Source organism: Protopterus annectens, chromosome 5.part0, assembly GCF_019279795.1.
Source record: "Protopterus annectens isolate FY-2018-M chromosome 5.part0, PAN1.0, whole genome shotgun sequence".
Classification (NCBI taxonomy): Eukaryota; Metazoa; Chordata; order Ceratodontiformes; family Protopteridae; genus Protopterus; species Protopterus annectens.
In genome coordinates this window covers 459,730,674-459,746,241 of record NC_056735.1, presented here as the reverse complement: position 1 = coordinate 459,746,241, position 15,568 = coordinate 459,730,674, and the positions used below count along the sequence as shown (strand labels likewise).

At 39.7% G+C, this 15,568-nt stretch overlaps 1 protein-coding gene across 9 annotated transcripts in view; it reads left to right on the top strand.

Moving 5' to 3' along the window:
- The window catches only part of DMD (dystrophin), a 9,298,038-nt gene that overhangs the window by 8,026,345 nt on the left and 1,256,125 nt on the right, over positions 1 to 15,568 (top strand). For all 9 annotated transcript variants that reach the window (XM_044072398.1, XM_044072396.1, XM_044072400.1 and 6 more), the window contains one exon: positions 9,771 to 9,831. In XM_044072398.1, coding sequence (XP_043928333.1) covers positions 9,771 to 9,831 — 61 coding nt within the window. The remainder of the gene's footprint in view (positions 1 to 9,770; positions 9,832 to 15,568) is intronic.

Here is a 15,568-nt window from a genome sequence, read left to right as displayed (position 1 = left end):
TGGGATGTGGGGGGGGGGGTCCTCCCACATTGGAGAGAGCTGCAAAAAAAAAAAAAACACAATGTTCTCACCCTTTGGTGCTTCAGGCATTACTTTTCAGGATTTTGGAAGGTCAACATTTCAACATTGTGCATTTCAGCAACTCCTAGAACAATGAAAATAAGGCTTTCGTACATCTTAGAGAATAATATAAAAACTCAGTTAAATATGTGTTTTCCCATAGGTGTAGGCTCATAGCATTCCATTCAAAACAATTAAAATGTCCATAGTCCATTGTGTGTGTAACTGTGTGTGTGTGTGTGTGTGTGTGTGTGTGTGTGTGTGTGTGTGTGTGTGTGTGTGTGTGTGTGTGTGTGTGTGTGTGTGTGTGTGTGTGTGTGTGTGTGTGTGTGTGTGTGTGTGGCTGCATGCCCTGTGATATGATGTTACCCAGTTCAAGATCAATTTCACTGCCTCGCACCCAGTGATTTCTAGGATATGCTCCTCTACCTTTGACCCTGAATTAGATAATACAATACAACAGCAATAGAAGAATGAATGAATATGCATACTATATATGTATCCTCACAAACACATGCACGAGTGCACACACACACACACACACACACACACACACACACACACACACACACACACACACACACACACACACACACACATTCTCTCTCTCTTTCTCTGCAATATACACACATTTATGGATATATTTTAGCATTTCTTTTTTCAAAATAATACTGCATATCCAAGTGCATCATATCAGTAAACATAAATGTATGAAATATTGTGAAGATCTCTTTACAAAATTAAAATAATAAAACTAAGCTGTATAACAGAAGGAAGAAAATCATAGCAGAAATTAGGAGGCATAGCACCTAGCAGAATAAAAGCACTCTCATCAAACTAAACAAACAACTCAGAGGACAAACAAAGTCTACCCAAGCCAAATTTGAGGTGAATTTGGCCTCCCAGGCCAAGGACAACCACAAATCATTCTTTAGCTATACCAGTACCTCAACGACAATACACAGTTGTGTGTGGAGCTCACTGTATTGGATCTATTTATACTGAGCCAGAAGATATAGCAAACCTACTGACCAACAAATTCAGCTGCAGCTCCCCCCCTTCAACCTCCCATCAGTAAAAACATCAAATAGAATTCTCCCCTAGTATCACTAGGGAACAGGTCCTCAATGCTCTCTCTTAGGCCAAGAATACTACATCAATGGGCCCTGACAATATCCCAGGATGTTTTCTAAATAGCATGAAGCATGACCTATCAGGCCCGCTGATATTGCTGTTTAACTGTAGCCTCCAAACAGGCTTCGAGCCTTATGAATGGAGAGCAGCAACACTCATCCTTCTGTACAAAGGTGGGCCATCTTCAGACCTGGAAACTATAGACCCATAAGTCTCACTAGTCTCATATGCAAAGCCATGGACAGAATTATCACAGACATGATCAATAATGACACAGAAAACCTCCAGACACTGTAACCAACCCAGTTTAGTTTCATCAAGGGCTGGTCATGCCTACTCAACTTGGTGGAATTCTTTGAGAAAGTCACTGAAGCAATGGATGCAGGCAAAACAGTTCATACTGCCTACCTTGACCTGGCCAAGGCATTTGACATAATAAATCACCTGAGCATTGTTGACAAAGTCAAGAGGTTAGGTATAACCCTTATGTCACCCGGTGAATAGCCACCTGGCTCACAGACAGGACCCAGGAAGTTAGAGTTGGGGAGTCCATCTCTACAAAGATGCTAGTCACAAGCAGAGTCCTTCAAGGGATCGGTACTCGGACCACTTATATTTGGCATTTACTTCTCTGAAGTCAAGATCAATGTCAAGGGTCTCTGGCTAACTAAATTTGCACATGATTGCAAATCAGAAGTAGTCATAGAATCCCCCACCAACACAAATGTTCTCCAGAAACAGCTGACACAGACAAACAACTTGTATCAGAGCCATGGACTAAGACTAAATGCCAAAAAATGCATAATAGCATCTTTTGGGAAGTCATACACCCCTAGTAACTATCATATTGACAACACACCCTGAAGAGCTGACCCAGTAGTCAAGGGACTTGGGGACATACATAGACATTATTCCAGCATTTAACCATCACATGTCTACAGTAATGAGGAAATCATTCTGTGTTCTTCAACTTATAAACAAAGGTATGACATTTAGGTCCAAGGAGGCCACTGTTCAACAGTATTCAGCATTTAACAGACCTATCATTGAGTACAATGCTCCCTTTGTTATGTATCTAACCAGGCACATCCAACCATTGGAGCATCCATAGAGGTTCCTCACTAAATGAATACAGGGCATAAGTAACATGTCCTATGCAGACTGCCTCCAGGCCCTATCCCTGTATTCAATCTCCTTCAGGCTGTTGAGGGGACATCTATGCCTTGCATACACAGCATTATCAGACCCCCACCTCGATGGACCTCCTGCATATCCACAAAACAAACAGCACCATAATTACCCATTCTAAAGACTTAAACCTTGCCTATGATATAAATAGGACCTGCTGGAGAGACAGATATGCATTCCAGACACTATTCTTTCATAGGAACAGGCTCCCCATCCATGTGAAGCAGAGTTCCTCCCTAACCTAATTCAGGCATAACTCGGGCAATTGGATGGGGAACAGGAAATACATCCCTGGTTTAGCACCTGTGTCTCTAATGGACACAGTCAACCTGTAAAGAGTTCATCTCCCAAGCCCCTGCTTACACTTATCAAGGGTACAAGAACTTGTCAGAAATTTGAGATGCAGGGCTAGGCTTAAAAAGACCATTGTGGTTGTCAATGTAGTACACATCTATGAACCTATCAACTATTGTTTTGCTGAGGAACTGCAAATAATAAATTGGGAACATGTAATACTCTTATTCAGTTATATGCTCCATCTGATAGCTATGCAGATGAATTAATGGATTAATCACATGAACATTACACATCTACAACGAGGCCACATATACTAGTTAAAACAGTAGAATGAATCAACAAAGACAGTGGATATAAAAAGACAGTTGAAATAATTCAGACATAGTTATGATGCAAGTATAAAATTAATAAAATATGTACGCAGTGCAAACTGGGAGTTACAACAATTGTTAGTATAATGGTTTACTGACAGTAGTGATGAATGAAAATATAGGATTAAAGAAGAAGAAATCATTCAGATCAAATCCAAACTGATGTGTATTTTCTCATAGAAAGTTCTGCTTTTAAGTGAATAAATCTTGAGCCAGGATGTTCATGTAATGTATATCATCACAAAGTCAATAACAAATGGCTGACTGGGAAAGTAGAAGTTGTCTTTCCAAGGCTAGGATAAACACTGGAGAAACAAAATGCTCTGCCACTGAGCAGATACTTTTATCCTTGCTGTCTGCTTTACTGGAGTGAGAATCGATAGGACAATGCTTATAGACTGTCAAATTATTATTGTTATGATTATGATTATTATTATTATTCTCAGTAATTTCAGAAGTAAATTGAAAACTATTTTGCTTTACACATCACACTGCAGCCATAACACTATCCCCTATAAGCCACCATCCAGTACTGCTAAAAACCATACATTACTTCTCCCTGCAAACTCCCATAGTACTACTTGTGATGACCCACCACTGAACCAGTAATCAAGGAGCCTCAATCCTCACCACTAGTGTTCACTGAAAGGATGACAAGTGCACACACAGTATTTCCAGATGTAACTCTCTGCATCAAGTGCAATTTCCGATAAGAGCACACGGAGACCACAGTCAGTCTGAGGCTAGTTTCTCCCTCTTTCTCTAGATCCCCAGTAAGACTCCCCACTGGCACAGCTATAGAGTTGAGTCCTTAGCCAGGGTTCCAAGACAAGTCCTCCAATACTCTCTCTGTCCAACCACTGCTTTGTGTCCCTGCCCAAGTAGCTGACACATACACTCTTGGATATTTGTTTTACACACACACACACACACACACACACACACACACACACACACACACACACACACACACACACACACACAATAACCTGGGAAAGGCTGACACAGGTTTACTAGCTATGGCCCCTTCTGCCCAGACTATAAGGTAATTACCATTGCCACCAGAACCCCTTATCAGCTACTTTAAGGTCCTTAACAAAGGGTATCCAGTTTTACTGTGTAATATTAATACTAATACAAATGGTAGTTTGACCAGGGGCAAAGGTTAATAGGAGTAGCCCACACAGTATCACCAAATAAATATGCAAGTACTCTCAAAACTTAAATATCTGTACACAGATCAGCCACAATGAAAGGTTTAAATATATTTAATAATAAGTAATAAAAGAACAAGACAATACTAAATATATACAGTGACATCAGAGTTCAAAACCACAGGAAATATTTAAAATAGCATTGCAGTACAGGCTCACACAAATAAAGAAGAATATCTACACTAAGCTTTGCTATATTCCTGACTGTATCTAAGAGAATTATACTATAACTTAAGAACTTATTAATAGAGCAAGGCAGATGTTGTGAATGTTTTTTTATTGCTGCTGTCAGGCAGGTCCAAGACAGAATGCAGAATGCTCTATCTCACTAAGACACTTTTCAAAATAATATCGCAAATATTACTGCTGGGATAGCTTGCAGGATGACATCACTTCTTGCCATTTGATTTCTAGTTCCCAGGCCAAAATCCCCATTGCTAGAAGTTGGCAGCATTTAGCATCCACCTGTAAAAATATACAGGAAAAGGGCTTTTCCTCAGATCTTTGGCAGATGCTGGAAGTCATAAAACAACAGCATTCCTTCATGCTTCAAATGAAGCAATTAGTTCGCCCCAAGAACAATACAGAAAGCTTCCTAACACATACTCTGTGTCTCTAGCTGCAGTGAAAACTTGAGAGATTGCCTCTTTATGGCCTAGCCTATAAAGTGATTTAATGTCAAATATTTTTCTAAATTTTACTGGACTGAGGTTAACCTCCTTTATCCCAATTTCCACTTTTAAAATTTGTACATTTAAACAGTTACAATAGTGCATGTACATTTATGTTCTCTTCCAGTAGGGCACACTGTAGATACATTTTAAGCACAAGCACTTTACAAAATACCTTTTCAACACAAACACCTGTACAGAGTGGTTTGTTACACACATGACATAGAGTTCTAATACATTTGTAACACAAGCATCTTATATAAATCATTTCGATATTCACCAATGACATATAATTATTTACAAAATTCCAGCTAGCTGTGCTGTCAAAATCTCCTTTCGTCACACTAACATATAAGTGCAAATAGCATCACAGCTACTTACTTTAACCACCCCCCATTTCCTAGTCACTCCTCTTAGCAACTAATGCTCTGACGCTATAGTACATCTTCATCAAGCAGACAGTCTCCATGTAAACATACTCACACATTCCAGTCCCTACACATGCCTTGGACACCACTTCTAACAACTACTGGTCTGTAGTCACTCTCTCTGAATTCTTCATCTTGCATGCCAGAACTTCCACAAAGACAGCAATCCATTGCTACTGACCACATTAGAAATTTATTTATAACACCCACCAGACCAAATGTGTTATACTACGCTTCTGATATAAATTAATGTGCTACATTGTATGTGAAATTCCATATGTTTTGCATAGTATGTGTGTTCTCCAATGTAAAGAATGTTTTACATTGTATATAAAATCCTCATAATCTCATTGGACCCTACACAGAACTAATCAATTACCGCCCCATAGCTATTCTCTCTCCACTCTCCAAAATACTAGAGAGATGCATACACTCTCAGGTCTCAGTCTACCTCCTTACTAACAACCTCTTTCCAGTACTCAGCATGGTTCCCGACCAAACCATAGCACCACCACTGCCTTACTATCCTTTACTAACACTATCCTTCAACATAAAAACAATGGCTATCTCTCCTCTGCTACTTACCTAGACCTATCTAAAGCATTTGACATGGTCCTACACAAACAACTTATCTCTGTCCTCAATAACCTATCTTTCTCTCAATCAGTCACCAACTGGTTTCAGAGTTACCTGTCTGACCGCCAACAATCCGTTGTATGGCAGAATGACTTATCTCCCCAACTTCCTGTCTACATAGAGGTTTCCCAAGGATCCATCCTTGGACCCCTACTCTTTTCTGTTTACACCAATAATTTAGCCTCTGCCACCAAACATGGCACACTCATACAATACGCAGATGGCTCAACCATCATCTGCTCAGCCCAGTCCCTACCCAAACTGCAAAAAGTTACACAGTAAGCCTTTTCCTCTGTTGAAATTTGGTTATCCGATGCCCAATTAATACTCAACCCAAAGAAAACTAAACTACTCATCTTCCAACCCACCAAACATACTCAAAACAACTCTCACTTTAACATCACAGCAAAAGCCAACACCATTATATATCCAACTGAACACACCAAATTGCTAGGAGTGGAAATAGACAATAAACTAAAATTTGACATTCACATATCCATGACCATAAAAAAAGTCCACAAAAAACTAGGAGCGTTATACAGAAATAAGCAACTTCTCACCAAAGCAGCAAAGATTTCAATAGCAAATTCCCACCTTATCTCCACCCTACTTTATGCCTCTCCAATATATACCAACCTAAGGCAATGCAATCTAAACAAGCAGGAGAACAGCTACAACAAAATCACCAAATTCACCACAGGGGCATCCTACCGTAGTCACCACTGTCTCTCACTTGCTGAACTGGGCTGGCTTGAACTCCCTCACCTCCTTCAGTGGTATCAACTCTCACTCACCCACAAACTAGTAAACCATCCACTACTTGTCCCATCCCTCCAGAATCTACATTCCAAACCCTATCGTACCACCAGACCACTAAGATCCAGCAACAAAAATCACTTGCAAATCACTAAAGCCAATAACTCTGCTGGTGAAGCACTATTCTCTTGCACCAAAGCCAAATTATGGAACTCCCTCCCACCCACAATTACCTCAATACCATCATGCACCCACTTCAAAACCTTACTAAAAGTGCACCTAAAAACATGCTGGCTATGCCCTTGCAACTCCCACTCTAATATCACCCACCCCATTCAACCACTACCTTTCTTTCCACTCCATTGACTACCTTGATTATAGCAAGCTCAGATGCTGATAAGCCTAGTACTTATTATACAGCAGGAACTTCTTATTGTAACATTTGTTAATGTCTGTTATGTACTTCATAGATAAAGATTCTAGTTGTCTACTGATGTACTATGTTCTTCATCTGTAAATATGTTGTAAGTAATTGCTATGTTAAATTGTTAATTGCTATGTAATCCAATGTAACTACTGTCTGTTTATTTTAACTGTGGAGCTTTTCTCCCCGGGCCTGCACTGAAAATAGACCTACGTCAACTCCCGGTCAACAAATGTAAATAAATAAATAAATAAGTGAATCTCTTTCAGTGAAGGATCTAAATTTCATACTATATGAAATTAATGACTATTTTGTCAAAGATTAGTATGCTTTCAAACTCCCATATGATGATCTCCACGTATGTACTCCAAATGTTATACTTCACAATGCAAGTTTGTGTGAAATATCACATCTGGGAACCACTGTAAAATTATAACGGAAATGCTATACTATGTGTTCTGAATTCCTGTTTAGTATATCAGTACAGAGGAATGTTTGTCTCCAGGCTTCTGCTGAAAAAGTTTTTTTTCTGTATAAACCAGTCAAACTCTCCTGGTAAACAAAGTGGAAGTAAATAAATGATTATTATTACCATTGTTGTTATTATTACTATTATTGTTATTATTATTATTATTATTATTATTATTATTATTATTATTATTATTATGTTTTTGTCCTGTTGGGTTAGGCTCATTAGAAAATTTCAGTATACAGTATGATGAGAGATAATCAGAGAAAAGAAAAACATAGAAAGGCTTCCGAACCTATACCTATACTGAGTAACTGTGATTTCATAATAATCCATCACACTGAAGCAGTTACCTAATTAACAGAGTGTAGCAGTAAAATTCAGAGCCAGAAACTGTACAGCCAACAAGCTATGGATTTGTGCGGCATAGAGACTTCCCTACTCGTCAGTCTAATGTTTGCATTTTAAATATGTCTGCTGATGTGAGATTTACTGTACTGTGCATGTTGTTGCCATGTATCACAGACTGGTCACTATTTAGTACACCTGATGGCTGAGAGAAAGAATGCGTACTCAAATCTGTCTCTAAACCATGCATGTGCCATGTCTATGTACAGAACAACTTCCATGCTCTTCCTAGCATGCAGTGCGTGTAACATTTAGGAATCCACCTGCCCGTATTTGCTTATTCAACGTCATGTGTATTCAAAAGTATAAATATGTCAATGTGGAGGACACAGTAAGATGCAGTTACTCATTAACAAATATTCTAATAGCAACATGATTGTGAGTAACATATCCTATCATATTTCTATGCATGAAGAAGACACCACATTGTATAATATTACATTCCGAATTGTACTTATGTTCATCTTAGTGAAAGAAGGTGAAGCAGAGCTAGAACATTCATTGAAAATGATTTGCTGGTTCAGAAAGGAATCAACTCAGTCAGGGAAGAAGATGATATATTAAACAATGCTATTATAATAAAAATATTACTGCCATGAGCAATAAGCAGAATGAAAGCTGCTGGGCAAATCACAGCACAAGGAAAACATTGTCACACCTAGGAAGAAATGCAGTTCCAGAATAACAGTTTGTCCATGTAACTGTAAAATGAAGTTATACCATTCCCTGAGTTACCTAATATGACGAAACCAGGGGGCTGACATCTCCAAATTATTCTATCAGATTTCCTTTTGATTATCAGAAGAAAGCTTTGGCTGTTTAGCCAAATGCCCTGAAAGAAAATAAAATGGTGATAGTCCACGTCAAGTAATATATAATCTAGTGTCAGGAATAGCAAAAAAGATAAACAAATGACAAGATATTAATTATTCTAATGGCATGGACCATCCTAACTGAATTTGTTGTCTTAAGGGCTGATATTGTCTTCTGTCATGGATGATAGGTAAAGGATATATTAAGGACAGAAAGTAAGCTACTAAAAGTGGTGGGGTGAAGCAGCAGTGATACAGCACTGGGAAGAGGTTGAACAAATGTGAACTGGTATATACTGAACATATGTGCATATATACATCACTTACTGTACATATGCAAGTGGTGTGTGTGTGTGTGTGTGTGTGTGTGTGTGTGTGTGTGTGTGTGTGTGTGTGTGTGTGTGTGTGCGTGTGTGCGTGTGTGTGTGTGTGTGTGTGTGTGTGTGTGTGTGTGTGTGTGTATGTATGTATAATATGCACAGAAACAAACACACACACACACACACACACACACACACACACACACATTAAAATGTAAAGAAAAAATGTAAATGAAAAAAGAGTACACTTACAACAAAAATTATTTAAGCAAGAAGTTTGTCAACAAACATGAATATAAGGCTACAAAATCATCATCTTCTGTTCTTTATCTGTTCCTCAAGTTTAGCAGTGGAAGAGGTTTTTGCATTTATCTTTGCAGTTGAATGACTTCAATTTTGCTAAGATTATGACAGGATTTTCTGAACAGCAGGTTAATCCTTGCTGCCTTCATGGATAACTGAGCAAACAAACCTGTATCAGCCTGGCCAAGTATAAAATTGTAATTCCAGAGATTAATGTTGTCTTTCCTGTCCTGTTTACTTTAAATTTGACCTCCATGTCTGTGGTTTTCTTGTTCGCAGCATCGGTCCAGGGTCCCTGGGAGCGGGCAATATCTCCAAACAAAGTGCCCTACTACATCAAGTAAGTATTAGCTCTGAAACTGTGATAGCATTGGGTGTTGGCAAGAACATGCTTGAAAATGTGTCCACTTAATTTATTATTTTTTATAGCACTGCATAGTCCAGAATTTCACATCAGACTGTTTTAGAAAATGTCACTTTAATTTCAAGAGATCACAGTTTTCAGTTGAGTACCTTTTACTGTGCACCATCGTGAACTAAATATGCTGTTTACAATACAATTAATTACAAGTACTATAGCAAGCTTAATTTTGGGACATTAAAGTGATACTGAATAAATGCATATATTATATGCACAAATGTGTGATTGTGTGTGTGAGTTGTGGGGGGGGGCATATGGATGGGTGAATGTGTGCACAATGAAATTGTTATTACTGATCAGTGTATTTAAAATCTAGCACACAGTGATATGTCATAGTTGATCCTATTTGCCTCAGAGCAAATTTGTAATATGTGTAATATATCCATCAGTGACATTTTTGTTTCCACGACTGGCGAATGCATTGGCAAGCAGGGCTTGAAACAGTTGCAGTGTTTAACTGGTATCCAGAACTGCAGCACACAAAAATCACATTACATATCCATCATTTTTTCTCTGAAAAAATTAAAGTGGAAATCACATCTCTAGGTTTTGTCAAGGAATGTGAAGTCTTTGTTTATGGACAGCATTGTACAATGTTATTTATTTGTGACTGAGGGTTGCATTGATGACTCCCCCAATGTCTCCAGCCAGCAGTTATGACTGCAAAGCTTATCTTTGTATTTATATATAGTTCATTTAGTGATACACACTTGTAGTGGAACTGAAAAAGGTTTTGTTTATTAAGCTTATCAATAACGAACATACTTTACCATTTTTAAAAGTCATTGAACTAAGATAAGAAACCTATCCCATTGCAACCTTTCTAAATGAGAAGGTTTTGTCCTTTACCCCATCTCAGTGCATAAATCTATTCTGACTTCACACCATAACTATGGAATTTTTTAGTGTGTGTCATGAAAGCACATACACCAAATATGTTTGAAGAAATTGATTTCTACAAGACAGTGTCACTCACAGGATCTCCTCCCATTAGTGATTGCCACCTGAATTACCTGGATAAAGAATATATCTAGTCTCAGGTATTGCAGATGGGGAATATTTTAGCCTGATTTCTGAACTATTCTCTGATCTTCACTATGTAGCATTTTGAAACCGGCCAAGGTGAATATGCATAAACAATTTTGAAGGTCCATGTGAAAAACCTGCAAACTGCTTTGACTAAGAGACATAACCTGAATATTAAATAAACTTGCTTGTATACACACAAGTCTGGACTACAACATGAACATTCAATAAACTTTTATTTATGTACACACAAGTTTGGTAGTAGCACAGAGGATTAAGGCTATCAACTGCTGCTGAGCTGATTTCTGTAATCCAGAGTTAGATTCTCTCAGCCTTCATTGCTACTCTCTGCCGTTGATAAAGTTTGTATTTGGATACTCCTTTTAGGCCCATCTCATTTGCTCACTCAACTGAGTGCAGTGAGATCATATTCTGATATCAGGCACTCCTACTGTGTACAAAGAGAGCATTTGGGAAGGACAACCCCTGTAGCCTCTTAATCCTGCTCTGTTTCCTCCCTCAAAAAATATATATATATATATTTTTTTTTTATTCAGCTGCTCTTACTGTAACTGTCTTAGTTGCTCTTTTGTGTGCTATCTGTTCAGTCGCTCTTACTCTGCACTTATTACTGCTTATTAGTAGCTTTCTAATTTACTGCCTTCTGCACTTGTTTGTTAGTCATTTGTTAATTTAATTGCATTTACTTGAACTGTAGTTGCCGTAGTGTTGCTACAAACACGGGTGTGCTGGCCTGCACTACAATTTGAATTGTATTTACTGCTGTTTTAGCTGCTTTTCTGTAACAAAAAAAAATTCTAAGCTTGTTTCCTGCCTTTCCTGTAACTAGTCAAGTACAGATACAGACTTGCTGTATCCAGGACTGTTGGTAAGCTTCTGAGCCCCCCAAGCCTTTCTGTGTTGGAGGGAAGCCTTCTAGCTTATCAGTGGGAGTGGTAAGCACTAGTTTTCCTATCTACCATGGGAAGAGTGGGTTTTGGCCCTGAAATTGTAGTTCATTGGCCGTTTGGGCAGTTTTTTCATCTCTTTCTATTTTCTGGTTAAAAGCCCATTTTGCGTTTGGTCCCTGCTTTTCCTATAACTAGTATAGTCCAGGTACAGATTTGCTGTATCCAGGACTGTTGGTAAGCTTCTGAGCCCCCTCAATCCCTTCTGTGTTGGAGAGAAGCCTTCTAGCTTATCAGTGGGAGTGATAAGCACTAGGTAAGCTATCTACCACAAGAGGAGTGGTCCCTGGCCCAGAAATTGTAGCTATTGGCTGTTTGAGCAGTTTTTTCCATCTCTTTCAACTTTCTGGTTTGAAAGCCACATTTGTGCCTGTTTTCCACCTTTCCTATAACTAGCCTAGTCCTGTTACAGAGTTGCTATATCCAGAATTGTTAGTAAGCTTCTGAGCCCCCTGAGCCTTTCTGTGATGGAGGGAAGCCTTCTAGCTTATCAGTGGGAGTGGTAAGCACTAGGTAGCCTATCCTCCACGGGAAGAGTGAATTTGGTCCAGAAATTGTAGTTTATTTGGTCGTTTGGGCAGTTTTCCATCTCTTTCAACTTGCTGGCTTAAAAGTCTATGTTTGTACTTGTTCCTTGCCTTTCCTGTAACTAGTCTAGTCCAGATACAGATTTGCTGTATCCAGGACTCTTTGTAAGCTTCTGAGCCACCCAAGCCTTTCTGTGTTGGAGGGAAGCCTTCTAGCTTATCAATGGGAGTGGTAAGCATTAAGTAGCCTATCTACCACAAAAGGAGTGGTTCCTGGCACAGAAATTGTAGCTATTGGCCGTTTGGGCATTTTTTTTTTCCACCTCTTTCAACGTTCTGGTTTAAAAGCCACACTTGCACTTGTTTCCCACCTTTACTGTAACTAGCCTAGTCCAGATACAGAATTGCTGAATCCAGGACTGTTGGTAAGCTTCTGAGCCCCACAAGCCTTTCTGTGTTGGAAGAAAGCCTTCTAGCTCATCAGTGGGAGTGGTAAGCACTAGGTAGCCTGTCTACCATGAGAGGAGAGGAGAGGTTCTTGGCCCAGAAATTGTAGTTTATTGACCATTTGGACAGTTTGTCCGTCTCTTTCAACTTTCTGGTTTAAAAGACCACATCTGCACTTGTTTCCCATCTTTCCTTTAACTAACCTACTGGGTAGTACTAGAAAGCCTTAAACTGATACAAGCCTTCTAGCTTAGACAAGAAACTTTGGAGTGATTAAGTATCAGTTTTCTGTACTTTCTTGCTGTACTTAATTGTTTTCCACCTAAAAGCAGATTTTCCAGCATTTATTGTGATTTAAAAGCTTGTTTTTTCAAATGTTGTACTTATTTGACTGCCTGCACTTTTAAAAAGTTGTTTTTTGTTTAAATAATTTTTTTAACTGTTGTAGGCTACACACTAAAGTGCAATAGCCTTTTCTGATCGTTTGTAGTCATTTAAAGCTGTTTTAAGTGTATTTTTTATTGTTTTTGCCTTATCTTTTCAAAAAAAACAAAAAAAAAAAAAATTCCTTGTTTTCCACCTTTCTAAGCTAGTATAGTCCGGTTTTCAGGCTAGTGCTGAATTCAGGGCTGTGATACTAGTTTCTGAGTTGCCCATACCTGACTTGGATAGAAGGAAGTTTCTCTGTTCACCTGGGAGGGGAGCTTTGAGCAACCAATCTGTCCCTGGAGGAGTGGTTCCAACCCAGAAGTTAGTAGTTTATTGGCCATTTTGAGCTAATTTCTATCTCTTTTATTTACCTACTATAAAAACCGTGTTTGCACAGTTTTGCGCACCGGGCAGTGCTGGTTAGCTACGGTTAAATTATTCCCGGCTCCACTAAGTCTCCTCTTCAGTTTTTCCCTTGAAACTAGTCTAAATCTCAACCTAAGCACTCAAAAAGCATCTTACAGCCCAGCACTTTTTCAGACCTAATAGCAAGCACTAATATACCCTGACACTGACTGCCCAGCAGTGCAAGGCACTTTAGTCACCCCTCACCAACCAAGCGACTAAGCAGCTCACCCTACTATTCAGGCATGACCAAAGGGCAACTTCAGGTGCACTCTGCAGTCCTGCTGGTGAATCTGGGTATCCTGAGGCAATGCTACAACTGCCTCATGTACACAGACAACCCTCTCCTCCTACCACAAAACACTAACATATGCGAGAGATGCAATTATACAGCCAAACTAGAAGCTAAGCTGTCTCCACCAAAGACTGGAACAGACAGTCAAGAGGAGAAGGTTAACACTTGCACCACACCTCCAGCCGCACATAAATACACAAAATCATACTCAGAGGCTCTAAATAAAAACCTGCAAAAGCATCAGAGACCTCGAAAGCAGACACCCAAACAACCTGCACCTCCCGTCACAAACCAGACAACACAAACACAAAATCAGTGTGCCGCATAATCACAGCCCTTAATGCGAAATAACATACCTAACACACTAGTAATAGATGACTCTATAGTCAGGCACACTGATGTTCCACTCACTAGGCTGGACAAGCAGAAGGTTACTGTTAGCTGTCTGTCGGAAGCCAGAATCCGCCACATAACACAAGCACTCAGGTCACTCCAGAACAAGTACAAATATGACTCTGTCATTTTTCATGTTGGTATGAATGACCTGAGACATACCTACCTGGAGTACATGAAAATAGACATGGAAGAGCTCTCTGATCATGCAGCCCAGGGTGGTATGACCCTGACCCTGAGTAGCATCCTGCCCTCACCAGGAATGATACCTCAGTATAAAGAAAAAATGATCAATTTCAACAACTGGCTAAGCTTCTGGTGTCATTCAAAGGGGATCCAGTGTCTGTTAGCCTGGGATGACTTGCTTGACAAGCCACGTTGCATCAGAAGAGATGGCTTGCACCTGTTACCCCTAGGGTTTTGAATACTGGCCAAGGCTCTTGCTGCCCCCATAGTGCCTTTTTTAGGCAAGGCACAAAAGTCAAACCCACCTCCGTAAACAGCAGAATTAACAAAAAAATGGGGGTTATGCTACTCAACGCCAGGAGTTTAAATCTCAAAATGCAAGTGCTCGAAGCACTCCTCAGTATGGAAAACGTTGACATCTGTGCAGTAACTGAAACCTAGCTCAAGGCTCCAGAGAGCACCCCAGCACTACCTGGCTACAACTCATACCACACGTTTTGGCCACGGAACACGGACCAAAACACAAAAGGAGGGGGTGTATCCATATTCATCAAGGATACCTACACCTCCAGGTTAGTAGCGCAGCATGATACCTCTGAGATCATCCATGTGCAACTAACATCGGGCAAATCTGCAATGCAAATTGTGGTCTGCTACAGATCACCCTCCATGACCCAGGACCACCACTCCACCTTTCTAGAGACACTGGAAAACATGAAGGTCCTAGCGAACACCCTGATATTGGGTGATTTCAATTACCCTACCATTCACTGGGAAAACTACTCGAGTACAAATTCCCAGGCCCAGCGCTTCCTGGAATTCATTAACTCAAATGCCCTGGATCAGCTGGTAAACTCCCCTACCAGAGGTGAAAACATATTGGACCTGGTCATCACCAACATGGGCGACAGGTGTTCCACACCAGAGGTCAACCCGTCACTGGTTAGAGCAGACCATAAACTAATCACTGTGGATGTCCA